This window comes from Loxodonta africana, chromosome 6 (genome assembly GCF_030014295.1).
Source record: "Loxodonta africana isolate mLoxAfr1 chromosome 6, mLoxAfr1.hap2, whole genome shotgun sequence".
In the NCBI taxonomy this organism is placed as follows: domain Eukaryota; kingdom Metazoa; phylum Chordata; class Mammalia; order Proboscidea; family Elephantidae; genus Loxodonta; species Loxodonta africana.
The window spans coordinates 112,157,614-112,183,208 of NC_087347.1; the positions used below are offsets into that span (position 1 = coordinate 112,157,614).

The 25,595-nt window shown below is 37.6% G+C and overlaps 1 protein-coding gene across 1 annotated transcript in view; it reads right to left on the bottom strand.

Annotated features, from left to right (window-relative positions):
- Window positions 1–25,595, bottom strand: part of THSD7B (thrombospondin type 1 domain containing 7B) — an 826,015-nt gene that overhangs the window by 429,201 nt on the left and 371,219 nt on the right. The window contains exon 7 of the mRNA XM_023542986.2: window positions 1,698–1,889. Within this exon, the coding sequence (XP_023398754.2) occupies window positions 1,698–1,889 (192 nt within the window). The remainder of the gene's footprint in view (window positions 1–1,697; window positions 1,890–25,595) is intronic.

Sequence of the window (25,595 nt, forward strand, 5' to 3'; positions counted from 1 at the left end):
CACGGAGGCCAGACAGATGTGCATCCTACACTCTTGGATGAACCACACAATCAAATTTCATTACCGTCTTTTCTCTCACATTTTTATATTCATGTAAAAGTGTTATTTATATAAAGTATTGATCTTTTCCCAGTCATCCACACTATAATGCTTTATTCAGTGGGTCTAATGCTCAAGAAAATTTATGTTTTGTTATTTTTATTATTTTTTTCCCATTAAATACTACTGCCTAGTTTTCCCCTTCCAGAAATATAAAAACCAAGCAAAGGAAGCAACTGCAATTTAAGAATATGAAAATCGTCATTCATCTTGACCCTGGCCCCATTTCTCAGGATCACAGAAGAGAATCCTGTTTAAAAAGGAGTTCCTCACAGCCAGTAGCCACAGTACCCTGCTGTTTTAACTGAGCCGTAGGCAGAGGAACTCTTGGGAGGGCATGAAAGAAATGACGTGTGTGTGCCTGAAGACAGAGATCATTGCTATAAATGAGAGGAGCATCTGCTCCTCTAATTTGTCCTGATGCCACACATCTACATTCCCATAGCACTTTTTAGCTCCTTCAAAGACATTTTCACAGCCTTCATCTTTCTCCCCATGACAACAAGCCAGCATTACTGAACAGGAACCCAGGGCATAAGGATCAGGTAGCTTGCCAACATTATTGGCGGCTCCAGGTTGAGAAGCCAAGTCTCCCGATTCCTAATTTGGATCTCTTTTTACCAAAAATATCACAGTTTTGCTTCCAGCTACACAAGCTACTTGAAACTGGATATGTGTCCACTAAACTTTGTTTCCTTCTCTCAGGAAAAAAAAAAAAAATGAATAATGAAAAATAACATCCATTTGATTACTAGCGCCTGTACCCTGTACATGTTGTTATTGTTAGCTGCACTGAGTTGGCCCAACTCATGAAGACCCATGTGTTACAGAGTACATCTGCTCCATAGGGTTACAGATGCAGTACACCAGCACTCTCTTCTAAGGAGCCGCTAGGTGGGTTGGAACCTCCAACCATTATGTTTGCAGCTGACCACAAATCACTTGTGCCATCATAAAAAAAAAAAAAAAAAGTATGGGCTAAATATAAATATGTAAACCCAGGACAGATAAATTAGAGGATTAAAGAAAAAAAAAGTATACATAGAAATGAAATTATGAATTTGGTATATGGATTCAATTGTATTCCACAAAAAAGTTGTGTTAAACTCCTAATCTTTATACCTGGAAACATGATCCTGTGTGGAAATAGCGATTTTCTTCTGTTACGTTAATGAGGTAATACCAGAGTAGGGTAGGCCCTAAATCTGGTCTGTTCTGAGTGGTGGTTTATTAAAACAGCAGAATAGACATTGACACACAGGGGTAGATAACACGTGACGATGAAGGCAGATGCATCCATAAGTAGCAAAAGAACGTCAAAGATTTCCAACAGTTACCAGAAACTAGGAGAGAGGCCCCAAGAAAAATTGACATGGTCAAGATTATGATTTAGACTTTTTATCTCAAGACATCTAAGGACATTACTTGTGGTAGATTTTGTTACAGCAGCGCTAACAACCTGAGACATTTGGAATTAGGGTACATAACATGATCACTTATGCGTAGCTACATCCCCAATAGGAACCTTTCAGTTACCTAGTGGGGAAAATTTTTTTTGAACAAGTAACTCACATGGTGATACCTTTATTGTTACTCACCTTCTCCAGCCAATGCCAGGACCGTCCTCGATCTAGTCTGTTTCCCATCTGAGTTTTTATTTGAACAGGACTGGGAACAGGAGGACCATTCTGTCCACCCGCTCACCATACAGTCCATTCGGCAGGGGATTTCACAAGCCATCCGTTCTGGAGGAGGAGGTGCTGGGCAGAGACTCCCTGAAACATCTTCTCCTGTAATCAACCAGTTCAAGACAGATTCTGATTAATGCATAATCAAGACTATTCCAAGGAACACTGAGGTACCCTGTTTCCTCTATCACTTCAGTTTAGTTTAGAAGACTTTACCTGGTGTCTAAACCAATAAAGAGCAAAAAGGGAGAGTTTTGTCTGCATTTCAAAATATTTATGTTAAGGAATATTGCCCAGAGATCCCTTGGCATTTCGAAAGATAGATACCAGAACAAAACTCCCATTTGTCATTCTTCATAGGGACAAAGTTTGCTTCTTCCAGGAACAAGTTAGCTATGGATGGATGGAGACAGACATGGCTGACATGCTATTAACGGCCAAATGTAATAAGAATATATGTTTTCTGCAAAATGAAGGTGAGGGTAACCTGTTAGCCTGAAACCCACAATTTATGTTGAACATTCTATTCCACTTTATAAAGAAGAATTTTATCATTCTAATTTTCTTTCAGGCACTTTCACAGTTAAATACATAACCTTAAGCAAGAGTATCACATGATGACTCTTTTGTTCTGTTTGTGCATACTGATAAATAATCTGAAACTACAATGGAAACGGGCCTAGAGTCAACATTATATAATGAATTGAGACAAAAGTTGAAAGCCAATCCTTAATTTTCATTAATGCGTTTTCTATTCTCCCTTTAAACAATCCCATGAATTGCTAAACAGAAATTATACTCAAAAAGATGGCCCAAATGCATTCTAAACCCAAGGATTCCCAATTTTGTTATTAATCTAGTACCTTTATGTAAATAACATTTTAAAGACTCTGATAAAAACATCATAGCAAAAGATTTTTTTTTAATTGTGCTTTAAGTGAAGTTTAAAATTCAGGCCAGTTTCTCATACAAAAACTTTTAGACACATTGCTGTGTGACCCTAGTTGTTCTCCCTACCATGTGACAGCACACTCCTTGTCTCCACCCTATATTTCCCGAGTCCATTCAACTAGCTCCTGTCCCACTCTGCCTTCTCATCTCACCTTCAGACAGGAGCTGCCCACTTAGTCTCACGAGTCTATTTGAGCTAAGAAGCACACTCTTCACCAGTATCATTTTATGTCTTATAGTCCAGTCTAATCTGTCTGAAGAGGTGGCTTCAGGAATGGTTAGTTTTGGGCTAAGAGAAAGTCCAGGGGCCATGACCTCTGGGGTCCCTCCAGTCTCAGACCATTAAGTCTGGTCTTTTTAGTAGAATTTGAGTTCTGCACCTCACTTTTCTCCTGCTCCATCAGGGATTCTCTGTTGATAGCACAAGATCTTAACAGAAAATATAAAATAAGGGGGAATGATGTTTTACAATTACAGAGGTTAAGAGTAACAGGGTCATTTCTAAGTTATTTTTCTAAATTTCAAATGATTAAAATGGTTTAAAAATTCTTTCAGGTTATTTATTCACATATTCTTAGAATTAAAAAAATATTCCTCTTCATAGATACTTCACGGATAAAATTCAATTCTTACTACTCTCTCAGTTCACAGTCTCCTTATAAAAACAGAAGACACAAAGGATAGGAATACCATGTATAGTTAGAAATAACAACTTGAAACAGGGAATGGCAACAATAAGAGAGAGGCAGTTCTGTCTGTGTAATTTTCTGCCTGTGGAACTCTCTTCATCATGACCTGTGGGTCACAAAAACAACTGCAAATGCAACTAATACTTTTCAAGCCTCTCTTTTGTGCTGGGCACTGTGTTAAAAACAAACCAAACCCATTGCCATCAAGTCAATTCCGACTCATAGGGACCCTATAGGACAGAGTAGAACTGCCCCATAGAGTTTCCAAGGAACACCTGGTGGATTCCAACTGCTGACCTTTTGGTTAGCAGCCATAGCTCTTAACCACTACCACCGCCAGGGTGTCCACTGTGCTAAGGGCTTTGCGTATATCGCTCAGACCTCCTAAGACATGCTCAGAGACAGATGTGACCTGGCTTCTTGTATGGATGAACACTCAGACACTCAGAAAGGCAACTGTGCTCAGACTCACATAGGCCTGAGCTAGGACTCAAATCCAAACTTTCTGACTCCAAAACCTCTGCTTTTCCCATTAACCATGCCATATCTGATTCCAGACAGACAGATATTACTTTCCTGAGGAAGTAAATAAACAAGTCGACAGTGAACAAGGATGCTTGAAGGAAAAGATGGTGCACTGCTAATATCTGGATTCATATTTGGAAATGAGGCCAGGCTCATTGCCCTTGAGGTAAAAATAAAACTTTTCAAGCATATTATGAGAAGCAACAGAGATTCTAGCAGATAATCAAGCTGAAAGACCAGTTTCAATCATTCTCTTTGCACTCTCAATCTATCTTCAGGTTGAGCCCACCCTGTCTGTTTCACTCATACACACACACACACACACACACACACACACACACACACCAATGCAGCTGAAGGGTGGTGCCTTCCCACTTACAAAAGCAGGCAGGCCAAAAAAAATGCCCAATTAACATCAAACATCAATTTCCACATTTGTGAATATTATTAATACACATTTTATACAAAAATACTTTAAAGCAGTGTCTTGCAAAGAACATTTTGAAGAGTAATATATTAATAGGGGTCTTATGAAAAAAAGGTGGGGGAAAGTTGGCAAGTCTGGGTTAAAATAGCAAAATGGTCACATTATTGAAGCACTCCTCAAAGTGTGGACAACGCCATAAGCATTTTAAATTTTCTACAAGGGAAATGGGATAGAGTGTTTTTCAGGCTTATTTGACCAAAGACTATCCTTTTGTGAGGAGCATTTCTGTCCCATAAATGGTATTTGTTTGGACATACTTTTAGAATATCCTGCCCTCAAGAGTTAAAAAAGTGTCAACTATTATTTAATGAGCACTGTGTTCAAGGCATATGATGAGATAAAAAAGAGGTAAAAACATTATTTATCCCCCTCAAGTTCATGATTTAATGATGGAGATGAGCTATAAACAGATAAAATCCAAAGTAAATGTCATATTGCAAATGTGTGTTTCAAACAGACAATGCTGTATCGATTCAAAGAGAGCATCTCTGAAGGAATGGCTTGATAGAGAAAGGCTTTCAACAAGGGAAGGAGAGAAAGATTGAGAACTGGTGGCAATGGGGAAGGATATTTCAGGTAATCAAAGTGTCCACAAAGGTAAGGTGGTAGGAAAGTACAAGCTATTTGGATGACAATACTGAAAGGGAATGGGAAGAAAAATTAGACGTTGGAAGAGTTATCTGAGATCAAATTATGAATGACTTGGAGTGACACACAAGTTTTGTTATATTTCTATCTCCTTTAAATTCCTAGGCCCTCAGGTTTCCTGTGATCCAAATTTAGCACATTCCCCAGTCATCACACATTTAGCACCATCAGTATTCACTGCAGGAACACAAACACTTTTTAAAACCTCAAAACAAAAGAAAACCAGTTCCCGTACAGTCGATTCTGATTCATGGAGACCCTATCTGTGTCAGAGTAGAACTGCGTCCCATAGGGTTTTCAATGGCTGTGATCTTTTGGTAGTAGATCGCCAGGCTTTTCTCTGAGGTGTCTTTGGGCGGACTTGGACCACCAACCTTTTGGTCAGTAGCCAAGTGCTTAACCATTAGTGCCACTTAGGGACTCCTTTCTAAAATTTAAACTTCCTTATCTACCGATATACCCATTTCCTCAGTGCAACTACTATACCCTTAAGTATACAGGGTAATTCAGAAACTGAGCAAACAGATCAGACTTTCTTTAGAGAACCTAACCTAATAGTCATAAACAGACCTCGCAACATATATATGAGCTATTTTATAAAAGATCTTCAGAAGAGAGGACGCACAATGGGATCCTAACCAGAAGTATCTACATGTAAATCCTAGCACCAATCTTTATCCTCTTGAGTATATCATTAACTTATTTGAACCTCAGCTGTATCATTTTTAATAACTTAATAATAATATTTATCTTTCAGGTATGTTCTAAGGATTAGAAATAATTTATGTAACATGCATAGCAAGATAACACTTGGCTGGCTGTCAATATATAACAATTTTTAAAGATGTTGTCTGCAAAGACATACACTGCAGAAAACTAATGGTCTTTTTCATCTAAAGAATCTAGTTATTTATATAATAGCCATGAGAAGCACTTACTTTACCATTCATATATGTGTACAAATCACTACCTATAACTTCACAAGCCGGACCACCTAAAATATAAAGAATATTTGTAACTATACAGATCATTTTATTGATATGGTTGGCTAATATAAGCCATTAAAGAGCCAAAAATAAAGCAACTGAGCCTGAGTAAGCTCATCTGCTCATCCACATTGGTATAATTATCTTTCCATTGCACAGATAGAGCCCATCGCAAAACAGCACTTACACTTTTCTGTTTTCAGTTTCGTGGAAAGATCAATGCCACCGATTGAAATCTCAGGCAAGCATGGAAAATAAAGCAGCATATGGGACAGAAACTACGCCATTAAAGTGATTTTCACAAGCTCTGATAATCTAACGTCATAATAAAACAGAATATATTTAAGAGGGAAATCAAATTCATCTTTCAAGAAGACTCTATAAAACTATTCCCAGCCCCCGCCAGGCTCTCTGGGATCAATAGTGACAAACTACAAGTTCTCTCTTCATGAAGTAGACTTGTTTAAAGCAGTTATGGTTCTGGAAATATGGGGTGTGGTATTGCTTTGACCTCATCACTCAGTTTTGATTGCTTCTGATTTAGAATATCATGGCACAGATGGACAAATGCCTGAGTCCTGGCCAGAGTTCACACTACTGTTCTCAGGCCTGCCCTGTTACTGGCTCTAAGAGCAAGTACTTGACTGAGAAAAGATTCTTGAACACACAAATATACTTAAGACTCTTTAAGAATGGTTTGTTTTATAGTTCAGACGTACATACTACTTAAAGATAAAGTCTACATAGCTCATGGTAGACCCTCTGTGGCCACTGTTCAGGCAATCATATAAGTTATCAGGGAGCCCTGGTCACGTAGTAGTTAAGAGCTGGGCTGCTAACCAAAAGGTCAGCAGTTTGAACCTACCAGTCGCTCCTTGAAAACCCTATGAGGCAGTTCTACTATGTTCTATAGGGTCACTATGAGTTGGAATTGACTCGATGACAATGGATTTTTTGGATAGCTATCATAGTATGGGGATACCCCAGTGGTATAGTGGGTTAAGTGCTACGGCTGCTAACCAAAGGGTCAACAGTTTGAATCCGCCAGGTGCTCCTTGGAAACTCCATGGGGTAGTTCTAGTCTGTCCTAGAGGGTTACTACGAGTTGGAATCGACTCGACGGCACTGGGTTTGGTTTGGTTTTATCAGAGTATGGTTTTTTTTTTACAAGAAATTAATCTTTAAATCATACATATGCTATATACTATATCACATAGCATTTTTTGTTTTGTAACATCTAGGGAACTGGAATTTAATATTATAAACTACCATCTATTTTTTACAACAATAAACAACATAATCTGTAATTCTTAGTTTTCTGAACTAGACTTCACTGTACAAAAGGAAAAGACAAAAGGTTTAGATGAAACAGAAAATAAGAAAAAGAAAGGAGAAATCTAGATAGTCTCAAATGTACTGAATGATTTGAAGAATGGACCAGTATTGTTATTATGCAAACTTCAAATTACCTTACACTTCTAAAAATACTGCAGCCTAGGTACTGTACTGATATTTCCTCTTGTATACTATTACACTATCTATGAAAACTAATGAAACAGTTATCAAAAATACTCTACATGTCATAAAATTTTATGTCCTCTTTAAATCTCAGAAAAGAATGCCAATAAGTGTGGGTTAAATGCTTGCCAATAGCTGAGTAAGATGTCAACAGACAGGACATCGCAAATTTAGTGGAATTCATATGCACTTAATTCCATTTTCTTAATCTAAACATTACTTCCTCAAGGGCAAGTAGCCTCGGGACATTTCTGGACTGAAACCCTAATCAGCTAAGGAACTGTTTATACTTCAAAGCAATAAAATATGGAATAAAAGCTAAACAGAAGCTATTTGCACCATCCTTAATATTGCCAGCTATGTAATTGATGTTTCTACTTGCTGTCAGTTTCACAGTTTAAAGACTACTTGTCTATCCAGTATAAACATTGGAGAAAATTAAAGACACTTGATGCTAAGTAATATAATACAAATAATAAAAAACATTAACAAATGCAATGTAATAATGACAACATCTGATATTGGAGAAAGCTTAGAGGAGGCTAGGCTCTGTGCTAACCACATTATATAAAGTATTTTATTTAATATTCACATTAATGCCATCAGTTTGGCACTACTAGTATACCCAGGCACAGACAGGTTAAACACTTGTTCAAAGTCATGTTGCTAATAAGTGTCTGAGTTAGGCCTGAAACACAGATCTGTAAGATGTTACAAGTCATGTCCTATTTATTATGCTGTATTGGTTCCAGTTCATTTCTTACATATATATTTCTCATTACATTGCTCCTAGATAATATAATTATGTTGCTTTTAGGTAATGCCAAACTATAAAGGGCTTCTTACTGTGTTCCTCAGTAAGTTTAGCATGATAAGGAATAAGCCCAATGGAGTGGTCTCCTCCATTATCCAAGAATTATATCATGGGATGCAACAAATCAGACAGCACTTGAAACCCTGGTGGCATAGTGGTTAAGTGCTATGGCTGCTAACCAAGAAGTGAGCAGTTCGAAGCTACCAGGCGCTCCTTGGAAACTCTATGGGGCAGTTCTACTCCATCCTAGAGGGTTGCTATGAGTTGGAATCAACTTGAAGGCAAAAGATTTTGGGGGGGGGGGTTCAAAAATAGAAAAAAATAAGCAGATGGAAAAGAATTCAGAATGAAGAGAAGGAAGAATGAGATGGAACATAAGACCAAACATAAAAAGAGCCAAGTAGGGATAGTCACCAAAAACAGCACAGACCATGTATAATTGGATAAGTGACACAAAAACAGTGAAAAATAATAACAATAATAATTATAATAATAATAATGTAAGAAGGCTCACAAAGTGAAAAACAATCAAAATCTAATCACAGTTAAAGAAAAAAAAAGAAAGAACATAGGAGCAAAGGCTAAAATAAACCTGGGGAAAACTCAAGACAAACACTAAAAAGAAAATGCTTTAGATTAGAAATAATAACAGCTGGAAAAAAGAAATAATATTTCCAAGATAAACATGTTCCCAAAGGCCAACAGTTATCTGAAATTGCATCTGCACAGCAGATGAACCATTTGTTTTAGAAGCAAACATCTTTGGTGTCACTTGTCTAATTTAGCAACTATACCAAGTTTCTCGACGGCAGTGGCTGGAGTCGCATAGTGGACCAAGTTTCTCAGCCTATAATAACATAATGTGGTTGTGAGGACATCATACACAAAGAAAGCAAGAGGTCACTGAAAAGACAGGAAAGAAAGGAAAGACCAAGACGGATGTCAGAGGAGACTCTGAAACTTGCTCTCAAACATCGAGCAGCTAAAGCAAAAGGAAGAATTGATGAAGTAAAAGAACTGAACAGCAGATTTCAAAGGGCGGCTCGAGAAGACAAAGTATTATAATGACATGTGCAAAGAGCTAGAGATGGAAAACCAAAAGGGAAGAACACACTCTGTGTTTCTCAAGCTGAAAGAACTGAAGAAAAAAATTCAAGCCTCGAGTTGCAACAGTGAAGGATTCCACGGGGAAAATATTTAACGAAGCAGGAAGCATCAAAAGAAGGTGGAAGCAATACACAGAGTCATTATACCAAAAAGAATTAGTCGATGTTCAACCATTTCAAGAGGTGCCATATGATCATGAAGCAATGGTACTGAAGGAAGAAGTCCAAGCTGCTCTGAAGGCATTGGCGAAAAACAAGGCTTCAGGAATTGATGAAAAATCAATTGAGATGTTTCAACAAACAGATGCAGCACTGGAGGTGCTCACTCACCTATGCCAAGAAATATGGAAGACAGCTTCCTGGCCAACTGACTGGAAGAGATCCATATTTATGCCTATTCCCAAGAAAGGTGACCCAACCAAATGTGGAAATTATAGAACAATATCATTAATATCACACGCAAGCAAAATTTTGCTGGAGATCATTCAAAAATGGCTGCAGCAGTATATCAACAGGGAACTGCCAGAAATTCAGGCCGGTTTCAGAAGAGGATGTGGAACCAGGGATATCATTACTGATGTCAGATGGATCCTGGATGAAAGCAGAGAATACCAGAAGGATGTTTATCTGTGTTTTGACTATGCAAAGGCATTCAACTGTGTGGATCATAACAAATTATGGATAACATTTGTGAAGAATGGGAATTCCAGAACACTTAATTGTGCTCATGAGGAACCTTTACATAGATCAAGAGGCAGTTGTTCGGATGGAACAAGGGGATACTGATTGGTTTAAAGACAGGAAAGGTGTGCTTCAGGGTTGTATTCTTTCACCATACCTATTCAGTCTGTATGCCGAGCAAATAATCTGAGAAGCTAGACTACATGAAGAAGAACAGGGCATCAGGATTGGAAGAAAACTCGTTAACAACCTGTGTTATGCAGATGACACAACCTTGCTTGCTGAAAGTGAAGGGGACTTGAAGCACTTACTAATGAAGATCAAAGACCACAGCCTTCAGTATGGATTGCACCTCAACATAAAGAAAACAAAAATCCTCACAACTGGACCAATGAGCAACATCATGATGAATGGAGAAAAGACTGAAGTTGTCAAGGATTTCATTTTATTTGGATCCACAATCAACAGCCATGGAAGCGGCAGTCAAAAAATCAAAAGACACATTGCACTGGGTAAATCTGCTACGAAGGACCTCTTTAAAGTGTTGAAGAGCAAAGATGTCACCTTGAAGACTAAGGTGCACCTGACCCAAGCCATGGTATTTTCAATCGCATCATATGCACGTGAAAGCTGGACAATGAATAAGAAAGATGGTGAATTATGGTGCTGGCGAAGAATATTGAATATACCATGGACTGCCAAAAGAATGAACAAATCTGTCTTGGAAGAAGTATACCCAGAGGCAAGGATAGCGAGACTGCGTCTTACATAACTTTGGACATGTTGTCAGGAGGGATCAGTCCCTGGAGAAGGATATCCTGCTTTGCAGAGTACAGGGTCAGCAGAAAAGAGGAAGACCCTCAACGAGGTGGACTGACACAGTGGCTGCAACAGTGAGCTCATGCATAACAACGATTGTAAGGATGGCTCAGGACCGGGCAGGGTTTCGTTCTGTTGTGCATAAGGTCGCTATGAGTCGGAACTGACTCGATGGCACCTAACAACAACAACAACAAAAATAGCTGTTCAAAAGGTAAAATTCCAGAACAACTAAACAGTACATTACAATAATGGTCAGGATTTTTTATGAGGTTGTGACATCTGGATTTGTGTTCTACCTTTAACACCTAGCAAAGATGTGACCTTGGCTTCTTTGGGCCTCAATGCCTCATATAAATAGGAGGGTACTGCTGTCATCCCTGATTATATTACTGGGCCTGATGATGGATCAGAGAGGCTAATATTAAAAAAAAAAAAAAAAGCTTTGTAAATTTTAAAGCACCATTTACATATAATGTGGCCTTTCATTATTGGTTAAAATAAGAATGAAGAACATTCCAAGGAGAAAAATGATGTAGATAAAAGATACTGTCTCTATTCGCCATCTCAATTCTGTCTTTGAAAAGAAAATATAAAAGAAATGAAAACGACTATGAAGTCAGACATAATATTACTCATTCCATCTACCTATCATCCATCTATCTATCTATGTATCTATCTGTCTGTCTGTCTGTCTATCTATCTATCTGTCTATGTAACATCTATCTATCTAGAAAGGGATTTGGACTAGCTTGACAATGAGGTGTACCTTTAGAATGTAGTTCAAACTGTCTAGAAGTTTCTTAAATATTTGAAAATAAATACTTTTAAGTTAGACTGGGTAAATCAATAGATTATAACACATTACGTATTTCTCTAATTCACCTTCAGAAATATAATTTCATGCTTGTCCATGGGAAATATTCAAAACGTATCTAACTACCTTACTGTATTTGCACAATTTATACGTCATTTCAAAGATCTTTTTTTTGTGTGTGTGGTAAATAATACTGCAAAGGACAATCCTGACCATATAACTGATTACTTTCCTAAGATTAAATTTCTGGAAATGGAATAACAAAGTCAAGAAAAATAAACTTCCTTAAGGTCTTGAGGAAAAAAAAATAAACTGCAATTACCGTCTTTTTTCAGTATTTATGATCAACCACAGCTTTTTAAATTTACATAACAATAAAATTCACTACAGTTCAATGGGTTTTCTCAAATAATGGAGTCTTGTGAGCATCACCAAAAGCATGATACACAACAGTTCCATCAGACCAGAAATTCCTTCATGTTACCCTTTGTTGTCAACCCCTTTCCCCAATCCTAACCACTGGAAACCACCGATCTAGTCTCTGTTCTTACAGTTTTGCTTTTCTTTTTCCTAGAATATCATATAAACAGAATCATACAGTATGAAACTTTCGAGTTTTGCTTCTTTGCTTAGCCAAATGTATTTAAACTTCATCCATATTGTTGTTTTTATGAACAATTCATTCTTTTTTCTTGCCGAGTTGTATTCCATTGTACAGAGGTAGCACCTCTGGCTTATCCATTCCCCTAGTGAAGGACATTTGGGTTGTTCCAGATCTTGGTTATTATGAATAAAAAAAATAAAGCTGCTATACAAATTTTTGTGTGAATATAAGTTTTCATAATTAGGAGTGGGACTGCTAGATCATAAAGTTAAGTGGATATTTAACTTTATAAAAAACTGCCAAACCGTTTTGCGAAGTAGCTGTAACATCTTGCATTCCCATCAGCAGTGTGTGAACTTCAAGTTGCTCTACATCTTTGCAAGCACTTGTTATGGCCAGTTTTGCTTGCTTGTTTGTTCTAGTTATTCTTATATGTATGTACTAGCATTACTGTTGTAGTTTTAATTTGCATTTTCTTAATGGTTAATAATATTGAACATCTTTTCATGTGCTTATTTGTCATTCATATATCTTTTTTTAAATTTAAGATTAGATTTTTCAGGCATTTCCCTTTTTAATTTTTATTACTGTACTTTAGGTGAAAGTTTACAGCTCAAGTTAATTTCTCCTTCAAAAATTTATACACATAGTTTTGTGACATGGCTGCAGTCCCCACAATGTGACAGCACCCTCCCCCTTTCCACCCTGAGTTCCTGTGTCCATTCATCCCATTCTTGTCCCTTCCTGTCATTCATATATCTTTTCAGTGCTGGTTCATATCTTTTGATTTTTTTTTTTAATTTGGTTGCTTGTTTTCTTATTGTTGAGTTTAAAGATTTTTTTACATATTCTAGATATAAAACCTTTATCAGACATGTGATTTGCAAATATATTCTCCTAGTCTATGACTTTTCTTTTCATTCTCTTAACAGGGTATTTTGCAGAGCAAATGGTCTTAATTTTTCTGGAAGTACGATTATCAACTTTTTCCTTTATGTTTCAGGTGGTATAGGAAGTCTGCTTTTAAAATGCAAAGTTTTCAGGAAAGAACAGAAAATACCTTGCCTGTTACAGAAAAATGAGTCAAAAATTGTATATCAGGATCTCTGCTTTCATAATTTCAGACACAGTGAACTCTATGACCAGTGTGTCCCAGTATACAGCACTGATAAGAGTTTTGCATATATTAGCGGTGTTAAAGCACAGCTTTTCTGTGATAAATACTACTGATGTAACAACCAAGAGTCCAGCACTATACTATAACTACGGGATGAGTGACAAAATGAAAATTTCTTTCTGGCTTGAATATTTATGTAGTATTTCTCTACAATGAAAACTGCATGCAGATGCAACTTTTTCTTTTATAGCAGAATTACCCTGCATGGAGCCTCTAGCACAATGTCTGGTGTATAGAAGGTTTCAATAAATTCTGAATGCAGGAGTGAATGAGAAATAAAGAGAAAGATGTCTAGCCCATCTAGGGTATAAATTATATCTTATGCTTTTGTACTCTCCATCCCCTACCCCTGGTAGATACATGTGATGATTCAAAATTGAAACATCAGGCACTAATTGGAAAACAAGTCACATTTCTAACCACGACATTAACTGGAATCAAGCTGCTTGGACACAAATCCTACCCCTGCCACTTATCGGCTAAGTACATAACTGCTCTGTGCCTTGGTTTCCTTTTGTATATAAAGAAGACTTCTATTCCATAGGGTGACTGTGATGCTAACAACACCTACTTCATATCACTCCTATTCCCTAGAGTTATTGTGGGAAGTCAAGAGTTGATAAATACAAACCCCAAGAAGAGAGCCTGCAGCGTAATAGTTAATACAGTTATCATGATATAACTGTGATAGTAATATATTGTCTTGGAAGAAGTATCGCCAGAATGCTCCTTAGAAGTGAGGATCCCAAGACTACATCTCACACACTTTGGGCATGTTATCAAGAGGGACCAGGCCCTGGAGAAGGACATCATGCTTGGTAAAGTAGAAGGTCAGTGAAAAAGAAGACTCTCAAGGAGATGGAATGACACAGTGGCTGCAACAATGGGCTCAAGCATAACAACAACTGTGAGGGTGACACAGGACCGGGCAGTGTTTCATTCTGTTGTACGTAGTGTCGCCATGAGTCAGAACCGACGCAAAGCACCTAACGACAGCAACAATATCTTGAGTTAGGGACCATGGCAAACTATATTCGTTCTAACAAATTTTTAAGCTCAGGCCTCTGGGAAGCTTACCTCTGAATAATGTACAAGAGAGGCAAGATTAGCTTGTATTATCCTTAAGCTGGTACTTGCCTCTGTTTTTGTCTTCATCATATGCCTACTACTGGAGTAACTATGATATTACCATTTCTTGCCTTAGATCTTGCACATGCTGGGATCTATGCATAATATGTTGAGTTCACCAACATCTTCTAAGAATATTTGCACTAGGGAAGAATTTTACAACAGCAGAACATTTTAAAGCAGCCAAATATCCATGATTACAACCTTCTTCAAGGATGACCACAGTATTTGCCTTTAGAAAAAAAAAAAGTCGTGATGCTTTTTCCCATGCTGATCCCCTGGCTGTTCAATTTTTCCTATTCAATTTTGTAGAACATGGAAGGGTTCTAACGACTAGTTTTTTACTGTATTGAAGAACCATATAAAATGCAAAACCACACAACTACATTGAAGGCATGCAGTGATAAACTAGGTAAGAACTGTGCCATACCATTTTTTCATCAAAATGTTGTAAACTAAGAGCCTAAAATAATGATTATATATTGCTTTTCCAATCTGTTTCACAAACTCTGTTAAAATACAGGATTACAATACTACAGGCCAGAGGGCACATAAACTCATTTTTGTACTATGTTTCATCATTCATCAGAGTCTGAAATCCAAGCAGAATACAGACAGCTTTCAAAAGCTTAGTTCAGTCTTCAGTAAAACCAGACAATTGTAAAAAAATACAATTTCCAAGTGAAAATTAGACAGATAATAATTAGAAAAAGAGAATAATAAAGGAATGAACACTGAAGGCATAATCCTACATTCTTATTCAAATCAAGCTGATGTCAACTGGAAATACACACACATAATGAATAAAAAATGAGTTCACCTACACTAATTATACTGGTGGTATGAGCTATAGGAACATATGGATTTCTGATACATACATACGTACGTGCATACTATACCTCACTAGCACTGTCTTAAGGCTAATATGATACCGATGTCTTTCAGAGACTGAATGAATTCTAATGCAGAATAAACCCTATTTCCATTTGTCTATCTTCTCAAAACTAATCTCCTAGTTATAATGATAACTCAATTTAGCACTGTTATTTTTCCAGCCAATCTCAAATAATTCAGGAAAGAGAAATCAACACATGAACTAAAGTTTAAAATGTAAATAAAATGCACATTGAGATATTTCAAAACATATGCAGTAAACTTAAGCAAATGTCTCAAACATTCAAATATCACTTTATATTGTTGCCAAATTCTCAATACTTCATAAAAGTAATAGTGACATGAAATTCAAACTGCAAGCTCAAAGTAATAAAAGATGAAGACTACAGACATTTGAAATCTGTATACTCCATTTTCTTGTTCAATAAGACACAAAAGAAACATGTTCTTACTTTATGAAATAAATATTTTATTTCATGTATGCTTTACTTAAGAGGTTAAATCTTCAATTCTATCATTAATAATTCTGTTGGCATTTATTGCCTGTGGGGCATAGTATCTTTAGAAGCCATTTTAGAATATTTAGATATTTCTGATAATTTATCTTATTCTAACTGGCTCACTGGTTACAGAAATAATTTCATAATCCATCCAGGCAGTTAAACAAGCACTTATTAGGCTATTTGTGCATAAGCACTTTTTCCTGAGTCATAATAAATAGAGGGAAACATCTGCTCAATAAATTTAAGGTTGCAGCAATACAAAGACATGGAACTGACAGAAATTCAAGCCAGATTCAGAAGAGGATGTGAAACGAGGGATATAACTACTGATGTCAAATGGATCCAGAGAATACCAGAAATGGAAGCAGAGAATACCAGAAAGATGTTTATCTGTGCATCACTGACTATGCAAAGGCATTCAGCTCTATGGATCATAAAAAATTAGGGATAACATTGTGAAGAACGGAGATTCCAGAACTCTTAATAGGGCCCATGAGGAACCTGTACATGGACCAAGAGGAAGTCATTCATACAGGAACAAGGGGATATTGCATGGTTTAAAGTCAGGAAAGGTGTGTGTGAGGGCTGTATCCTTTTGCTGTACTTATTTAATCTGTATGTTGAACAAATAATCTGAGAAACTGGACTATATGAAGAAGAACAGGACATACGGATTGGAGGAAGACTCACCAACAACCAGTGTTATCCAGATGACACCACCTTGCTTGCTGAAAGTGAAGAGGACTTGAAGCACTTACTGACAAAGATCAAAGACCACAGCCTTCAGTATGGATTACACCTCAACATAAAAAAAACAAAAATCCTCACAACTGGACCAATAAGCAATATCATGATAAATGGAGAAAAGACTGAAGTTGTCAAGGATTTCATTTTACTTCAATCCACAATCCATGCCTATGGAAACAGCAGTTAAGAAATCTAATGACATGCTTTTCAATATGCATGTGAATTTTGGACACATTTGAGTTGTGGTGTTGGCAAAGAATATTGAATATAATGTGGAATACCAGAAGAATGAACAAATCAATCTTAGAGAAAGTACAGCCAATATACTCCTTAGAAGTGATGATGGAGACCCGGGTTGCTCGTATTCACCCACCCACAATGGCCAGGTCCTTGAGCTGGTGTTGCTTCTTTCTGTTTCTTTTGGTATCTTCTGTGTCCTCCCACCACATCCACCTCCTTTCTCTTGAATACCTGGATCCCTGTGCCATCTCTGTTTCTTTTTGAAAGGCTGTGAAGCCCTGCTTAACTGGGGGATCACTCCCCTGGCTCCCGACACCACGCTGGTGAGATCCCTGGGGCTTTTTGTTGTTGCTTTGTTATGTTCTAGCCGGCATAAAGTGCATGGCTTAGGAGCTACTCCCCTAATCTGCACAGCCATGGACGTGTGATTCCTGGAGGCATTTCTTATTTCTTTTCTTTCATTCTTCCCCCCTCCCTTTTTCCCTTTCTGTCTTTCTTCATTTCTCAGTTCTTGTCTGTCTATAACTACCTCCTTTTTCCTCTCTCCTGAGTACCTGGTGCTGTGTGACATATCTACTTCCTCTAGCCAGGCTATACTACACAGGCTAGAAGCCACTTCCCTAGTCTTTGCAGCCACACCAGTGGGACCCAGTGGACTTCTCTTTTATTTACTTATTTTTTTCAAATTTTTAACTAGTTATTTTTTTTTCTTTTCTCCATTTCTCAGTTTCTCATCTCTCCACTCCAATAGCAATCTCCCTTAGCACTCTTTTTTTTTTCTTTCTCCTTTGTTTATTTGTTTGTTTTTGATCCCTGTTCGTCTCTCCTCTTTCCAATAGCCATATTAGCTCCACACAACACAACCCCCCTTTCCTACATACCCGCACTGTGTGCTGAACATCACACTTCCCGAGCAGCACAGGTATGGCCTACCAGAACCTTCCTGGTACTGGTTCTTGGCCCACACTTTTGGCCCTAGTACCTGCCACAAACGACCCATGCCAGCCCCTCTCCTTCAGCTGGACCTGCCCTGTTGCAGCATAGCTGAGTGACTGGCCCCACCCATTGGACAAGGAGGTGAAAAGTATCATGATTACAGATGAGCAAACAACAAAGAATGCACAAACCCCCTGTCAGACATAACCAAAAAAGCAGGACAAACAAACAAATCTACAATCAGGGAACAAAGAAAATAACTACTGAATGTCCCAAAGACAGCAGACAATTTTGAAACACACACAAAAAAAAAAAAACACAGAATGGGATGGTTCCAGTAGATGTCCCAATAAAACACCAGATAACTTTCCAGTAGAAGAAAAGGCACTAGAACTACTTAACAGGGAATTCAAATCTCTAATATTCAGAACTATCCAAGAGTTGAAGCAAAAAGCAGACAAAAATGAGGAAAAAATAGACAAATTTATGGAAAAGGCAGACATTCATGGAAAATAGAGACAAAAAAATGGAAGATCTAGGAAAATAATACAGGAACAAAATGCCAAAATAAGTTCACAACTAGAAATCATACAAAAACAACAATGAGAAATCCAAAACATAAACAACAAGATTTCAGAAATGCACAGTGTTATGGAAGGGCTGAGGAGCAGGTCTGAAATGATGGAAGACAGGACCAGAGAAATTGAAGACAAACACTTGGATACAAGTTTGTCTGAGGAAAAATCAGGAAAAAAGAATGAAGAAAAATGAGGAAACCCTAAGAATTATGTGGAATACAATCAAAAGCAAAAATCTGTGAGTGATTGGAATTCCAGAATAGGGAAAGAAAATGGAAAACACAGAAAGGATCACTGAAGAACTGCTGTCAGAAACCTTCCCTAATATCATGAATGGTGGAAAGCTGACCATCCAAGAAGCTCAATGAACCCCATACAGGATAAGCCACAAAAAGAAAAACACCAAGACGTATCATAATCATACTCGCTAAAACCAAAGACAAATTCCTGTGAGCAGCTTGAGAAAAACAAAAAGTCACACACAGAAGAGAAACAATAAGACTAAACTCTGACTATTCAGCAGAAACCATGCAGGCAAGAAAGCAATGGTATCAAAAAAAAAAAAAAAGAAACCAAACCCAGTGCCGTCGAGTTGATTCCAACTCATAGTGACCCTACAGGACAGAGTAGAATTGCCCCATAGAGTTTCCAAGGAGTGCCTGGTGGATTTGAACTGCCGACCCTTTGGTTGGCAGCCGTAGCACTTATCCACTATGCCACCAGGGTTTCCGGCAATGGTATAACATATATAAAACCTTTAAAGAAAAAAATTGCCAACCAAGAATAATATATCCTGCAAAACTTTCTTTCAAATATGATGGTGAAATTAGGGTATTTCCAGATAAACAGAAATTAAGGGACTATGTAAAAACAAACCAAACTTACAAAAATTATTAAAGGAAGTCCTTCGGTATAAGAACAAACAACATCAGACCACAGCCTGAATCTAGGGCGCAAGATTGTACCAGCCAGATACCAACCTAGGAAATGTACTCTCAAGGACTATCCAAAACCAGAAGAATTTTAAAAGGGAACCAGAGAGGTTAATCTGTAAATGACAACAACATCAGAACAATAAAAGACAGAATAAACAGTACAGGTATAGAACTTCCTAACGGGGAGGAAGGCAAGGAATTTCAAGGTAACCACAAGAGAGTTAATAAACCTACTCATGAAAATAAAGAAGAAAAACATAAAGTCTCAATAAAAACAAAATCTACAAAAACAAGAAATGAAAAACAAATCCACAAACAAGAGGAACTCAGCAAAGGAGAGTAAGCGGAACAAAGAAAACATGTGAACCCTACACACACACACACACACACACACACACACACAAATTACAAAATGACAGAAATAAACTCACCTATCATTTACATTCAATGTAAATGGACTAAATGCACCCATAAAGAGACACAGTGACACAATGGATTTAAAAAAAAAAAAAGTACCCATCAATATGCTGTCTACAAGAGACACACCTTAGAAACAAAGATATAAATTAAAAAAAAAAAACAAAAAACAAAGAATGGAAAAAATATGTTAAGAAAATAACTACCAAAAAAGAGCAGGAGTGGCAATACTAACCTCAGATAAAATAGACTTTAAAACAAAATCCACTGTAAAAGACAAAGAAGGGCACTTTATAATGATTAAAGGAACGATCCTTCATTAAGACTTAACCATAATAAACAAAAAGAAAAATTGACACTTCCACAATAATGGTAGAAGACTTCAATACACCACTCATGGTAAAGGACAGAACATCTAGAAAAAAACTCAAAGATACAGAAGAGCTAAAGAGCACAATCGGCCAAATTGATCTAATAGACAAATATAGAACACTCCACCCAACAGCTGCAAAGTACACATTCTTTTCCAATGCACATGGACCATTCTCCAGAAGAGACCACATCTTAGGCCACAGAGCAACCTTCAAGAAAATCCTAAACATTGAGATAATACAAAGTATCTTCTCTGGCCACAATGCCATCAAAGTAGAAATTACCAACAGGCAGAGTGAGGAAAAAAAAAAAAAAATCAATCACATAGAAACTGAATAAAATCATCCTTAAAAGCCACTGGGTAATAGAAGAAATCAGAGATGGAATAAAAAAATTTCTAGAATCAAATGAGAATGAAAGCACATCATAGCAAAACCTTCGGGACACAGCAAAGGCAGTCCTCAGAAATCAATTTATAGCAATAGATGCACACCTCAAAAAAGAGAAAAGGGACAAAATCAAAACATTAGCTACACAACTTGAACAAATACAAAGAGAACAACAAAAGAAGCCCACAGCCACCAGAATAAAGGAAATACTAAAGATCAGTGCAGAAATAAATGAAATAGAGAATAGGAAAACAATAGAAAGAATCAACAAAAGCAAAAGTTGGTTCTTTGAAAGGATCAACAAAATTGACAAACCATTAGCCAAACTGACAAAGAAAAACAGGAGAGGACACAAATAACCCAAATACAAAATGAAATGCGGGACATTACAACAGACCCAACTGAAATAAAAAGGATCGTAACAGGGCATTATGAAAAACTACACTCCAACAAATTTGAAAACCTAGAGGAAATGGACAAATTTCCAGAAACACACTCCCTACCCAAACTAATACAAAATGATGTTGAAAATCTGAACAGACCCATAATGAGAGAAGGGATTTAAAAGGTAATTAAAAAAACTCCCAACAAATAAAAGCCCTGGCCCTGATGGCTTTACCGGAGAATCTACCAAACATTCACAGAAGAGTTTACACCAGTACTACTCAAACTATTTCAGAACACAGAAAGGGACTGAAACTTCTGAATTCATTCTATGAAGCCAGCACAGCCCTGATACCAAAACCAGGCAAAGACAACACAAAAAAAGAAAATTACAGACCAATATCTCTCATGAATACAGACAAAAAAATTTTCAACAAAATTCTAGCCAACAGAATTAGCATGATATCCCAAAAAAAAAAAAATATATATATATATATACACACACCACGACCAAGTAGGATTCCTACCAGGTATGCAAAGATGGTTCTACATTTTCTAATCAGTCAACATAATCCACCACATAAATAAAAGGAAAGAAAAAAATCACATAATCATCTCAGCCAATGCAGAAACGGCATTTGACAAATTCCAACATCCATTCCTGAAAAAAACTCTCAATACCCCTGAGGGAGCAGGAGATCAGTGGGATACAAACCCCAAATTCTCATAAAAAGACCAAACTTAATGGTCTGACTGAGACTAGAGGAATCCCGGCAGCCATGGTCCCCAGACCTTCTGTTGGCACAGGACAGGAACCATCCCCAAAGACAACTCATCAGACACGAAAGGGACTGGTCAGCGGGTGGGAGAGAGACGCTGATGAAGAGTGAGCTAATTATATCAGGTGGACACTTGAGACTGTGTTGGCAACTCTTGTCTGGAGGGGGGATGGGAGGATAGAGAGAGAGAGAAGCCGGCAAAATTGTCACGAAAGGAGAGACTGAAAGGGCTGACTCAAGAAGGGGAGAGCAAGTGGGAGTAGGGAGTGAGATGTATGTAAACTTATATGTGACAGACTGATTGGATTTGTAAACGTTCACTTGAAGCTTAATAAAAGTTAATTAAAAAAAAAAACTCTCAATAAAATAGGTATAAAAGGAAAACTTCTCAACATAATCAAGGATATATATATGCAAAATCAATGGCCAACATCATTCTTACTGGAGAGAGGCTGCAAACATTCCCCTTGAGGACAGGAACAAAACAAGGATGCCCTTCATCACCACTCCTATTTAACATTCTGTTGGAAGTCCTAGCTAGAGCAATAAGGCAAGAAAAAGAAGTAAAGGGCATTCAAACTGTTAATGAAGAAGTTAAACACTCCCTACTGGTGGACGATATGATACCACACGTAGAAAACCCAAAAGACTCTGCGAGAAAACTACTGGAACTAATAGAAAGATTCAGCAGAATAGCAGGTTAAAATATAAACACACAAAAATCAGTTGGCTTCCTACACACGAATAAAGAGAACGATGAAAAGGAAATCAGGAAAACAATGCCATTTGTAATTAAAAAATATATATATAAAAAATATATATAGCCACCCCCAAATAAAATACTTGGGAATAAACATAACCAGGGATGTAAATGACCTACACAAAGAAAACACTACTGTGAGAAATCAAAAGAGATCTACATAAATTGAAAAACATACCATGCTAGTGGATAGGTAGACTCAACATTATGAAAATGATAATTCTACCCAAAGCGATTTACAAACACAATGCAATCCCAATTCAAATACCAATAACATTCTTTAAAAAGATTCATAAACTTACCATTAACTTTATATGGAAAGGGAAGAAGCCCTGGGTAAGTAAAGCACTACTGAAAAAGAAGAATAAAGTAGGAGGACTCACACTACCTGACCTCAGAACCTACTATACAGCTACACTAATCAAAACCTGCTACTGGTGTAATGACAGATACATTGACCAATGGAACAGAATTGAGAACCCAGATGTAAATCCATCCACCTATGGTCACCTGATCTTCGACAAGGGCCCAAAGTCCATCAAATGGGGAAAAGACAGTCCTTTTAACAAATGATGCTGCCAAAACTGGATGTCCATCTACAAAAAAATGAAACAGGACCCATACGTCACAGCATACACAAAAACTAACTCAAAATGGATCATACACCTAAATATAAAGCCAAAAACTATGAAATTCAAAGAAAAAATAGTATCAATGCTAGAGGCCCTAATAATGGCATTAACAGGATACAAACCACAAACAACAACACACAAGCTCCAGAGGATACACTAGATAACTGGGATCTTCTAAAAATTTAACACTTATGCTTATCAAAAGACTTCACCAAAAGAGTAAAAAGAGAACCTACAGACCGGGAAAAAAATTTTGGCTGTTACACATCAGGTAAAGCTCTAATCTCTAAAACTTACAAGAAAATCCAACACTTCTACAACAAAAAGACAATCTAATTAAAAAATGGGCAAAGGAAATGAACAGACACTTCACCAGAGAAAACATTCAAGCCGCCAACAGACACACGAGGAAATGCTCACAATCTCTAGCCATTAGAGAAATGGGAATCAAAACCACAATGAGATACCATTTTACCCTGGCATTACTGGCACGAATCAATAAAACAGGAAATAACAAATGTTGGAGAGGTTGCAGGGAGATCAGAACACTTATGCATTGCTGGTGGGGATACGAAATGATACAACCATTTTGGAAAACGATATAGCACTTCCTTAGAAAGCTAGAAATAGAAATACCATATGACCCAGCAATCCCACTCCTAGGAATATATCCTAGAGAAATAAGAGTTGTCACATGAACAGACATAAGCACACCCATGTTCACTGCAGCACTATTCACAATAGCAAAAACATGGAAACAACCTGGATGCCCATTGAAAGATGAATGGATAAAAAAACTGTGGTACATACACACAATGGAGTATTATGCAATGAGGAACAACAATGAATCTGTGAAGCATCTCATAACATGGATGAATCTGGAGGGCATTATGCTGAGTGGGATAAGTCAATCACAAAAGTATAAATATTGTATGAGACCACTACTGCGAAAACTCATAAAAAGGTTTACATATGAAAAGAAACTATCTTTGATGGTTACAAGGGAGGGTTGGGGTTGGGATGGAAAAACACTTAATAGACAATACATAAGAGGAAACTTTGATGAAAGGTAAGACAGTACACAATACTGGAGAAGCCAGTACAACCTGTACAAGGCCAGGTCATGGTAGCTCCACAGACACATCCAAACTCCCTGAGAGACCAAACTGCTGGGCTGAGGGCTGTGGGGACCATGGTCTTGGGGAACATCTAGCTCAATTGGCATAATACAGATTATAAAGAAAATGTTCTACATTCTACTTCGGTGAGTAGCGTCTGGGGTCTTAAAAGCCTGTCAGCTGCCATCTAGGATACTCCACTGGTCTCACCCCTTCTCAAGCAAGGAAGAATGAAGAAAACTAAAAGTACAAGGGAAAGATTAGTCCAAAGGACTAATGGACCACATCTACCATGGCCTCCACCAGACTGAGGCCAGTACAACTAGATGGTACCTGGCTACCACCACTCACTGCTCTGACAGGGGTCATGATAGAAGGTCCCGGACAGAGCTGAAGAAAAATGTAGAACAAAATTCTAACAACAACAACAAAAAACAGACCAGACTTACTGGCCTGACAGAGACTGGGAAACCTGAAAGTATGCCCCCTGGACACCCTTTCAGCTCAATAATGAGGTCACTCCTGAGGTTCACCCTTCCGCCAAAAGTTGAATAGGCCCATAGAACAAAACAAGACTAAAGGGAGACACCAGCCCTGGGGCAGGGACTAGAATGCAGGAGGGAACAGGAAAGCTTATAATAGGGAATCCAAGGTTGAGAAGGGACAATGTTGACATGTCGTGGGGTTGTTAACCAATGTCAGAGATGAACGTGTGTAGTAACTGTGTGATGAGAAACTAGTTTGTTCTGTAAACCTTCATCTAAAGTACAATTAAAAAAAGGAAAAAAAAGTGAGCATGGGGAGACTTCATTTTGCTTACTTTGGTCATGCCATCAAGAAAGACCAACCCTTAAAAAAGGACATCATGTTTAATAAAGTGGAGGGTAACCAAAAATGAGGGAAACCCTCTATGAGATGGACTGACACAGTAGCTGCAACAACGGGCTCAAACAATTTTGAGGATGGCACAGGACCAGGCAATGTTTGTTCTGTTATGCATAAGGCCTCCATGAGTTGGAGCCCACACCACAGGAATTAACGATAACAAGAAGGCACATATCAGCATCAATATATCTGATAAGGGCCTACTACCACGTGCCTTGATGAAAATACTCATTTAGGAGCAGAAAGATCTGGGTTTGAATTCTAGTTGTGGGTCTCTGAAAAAGTTAGT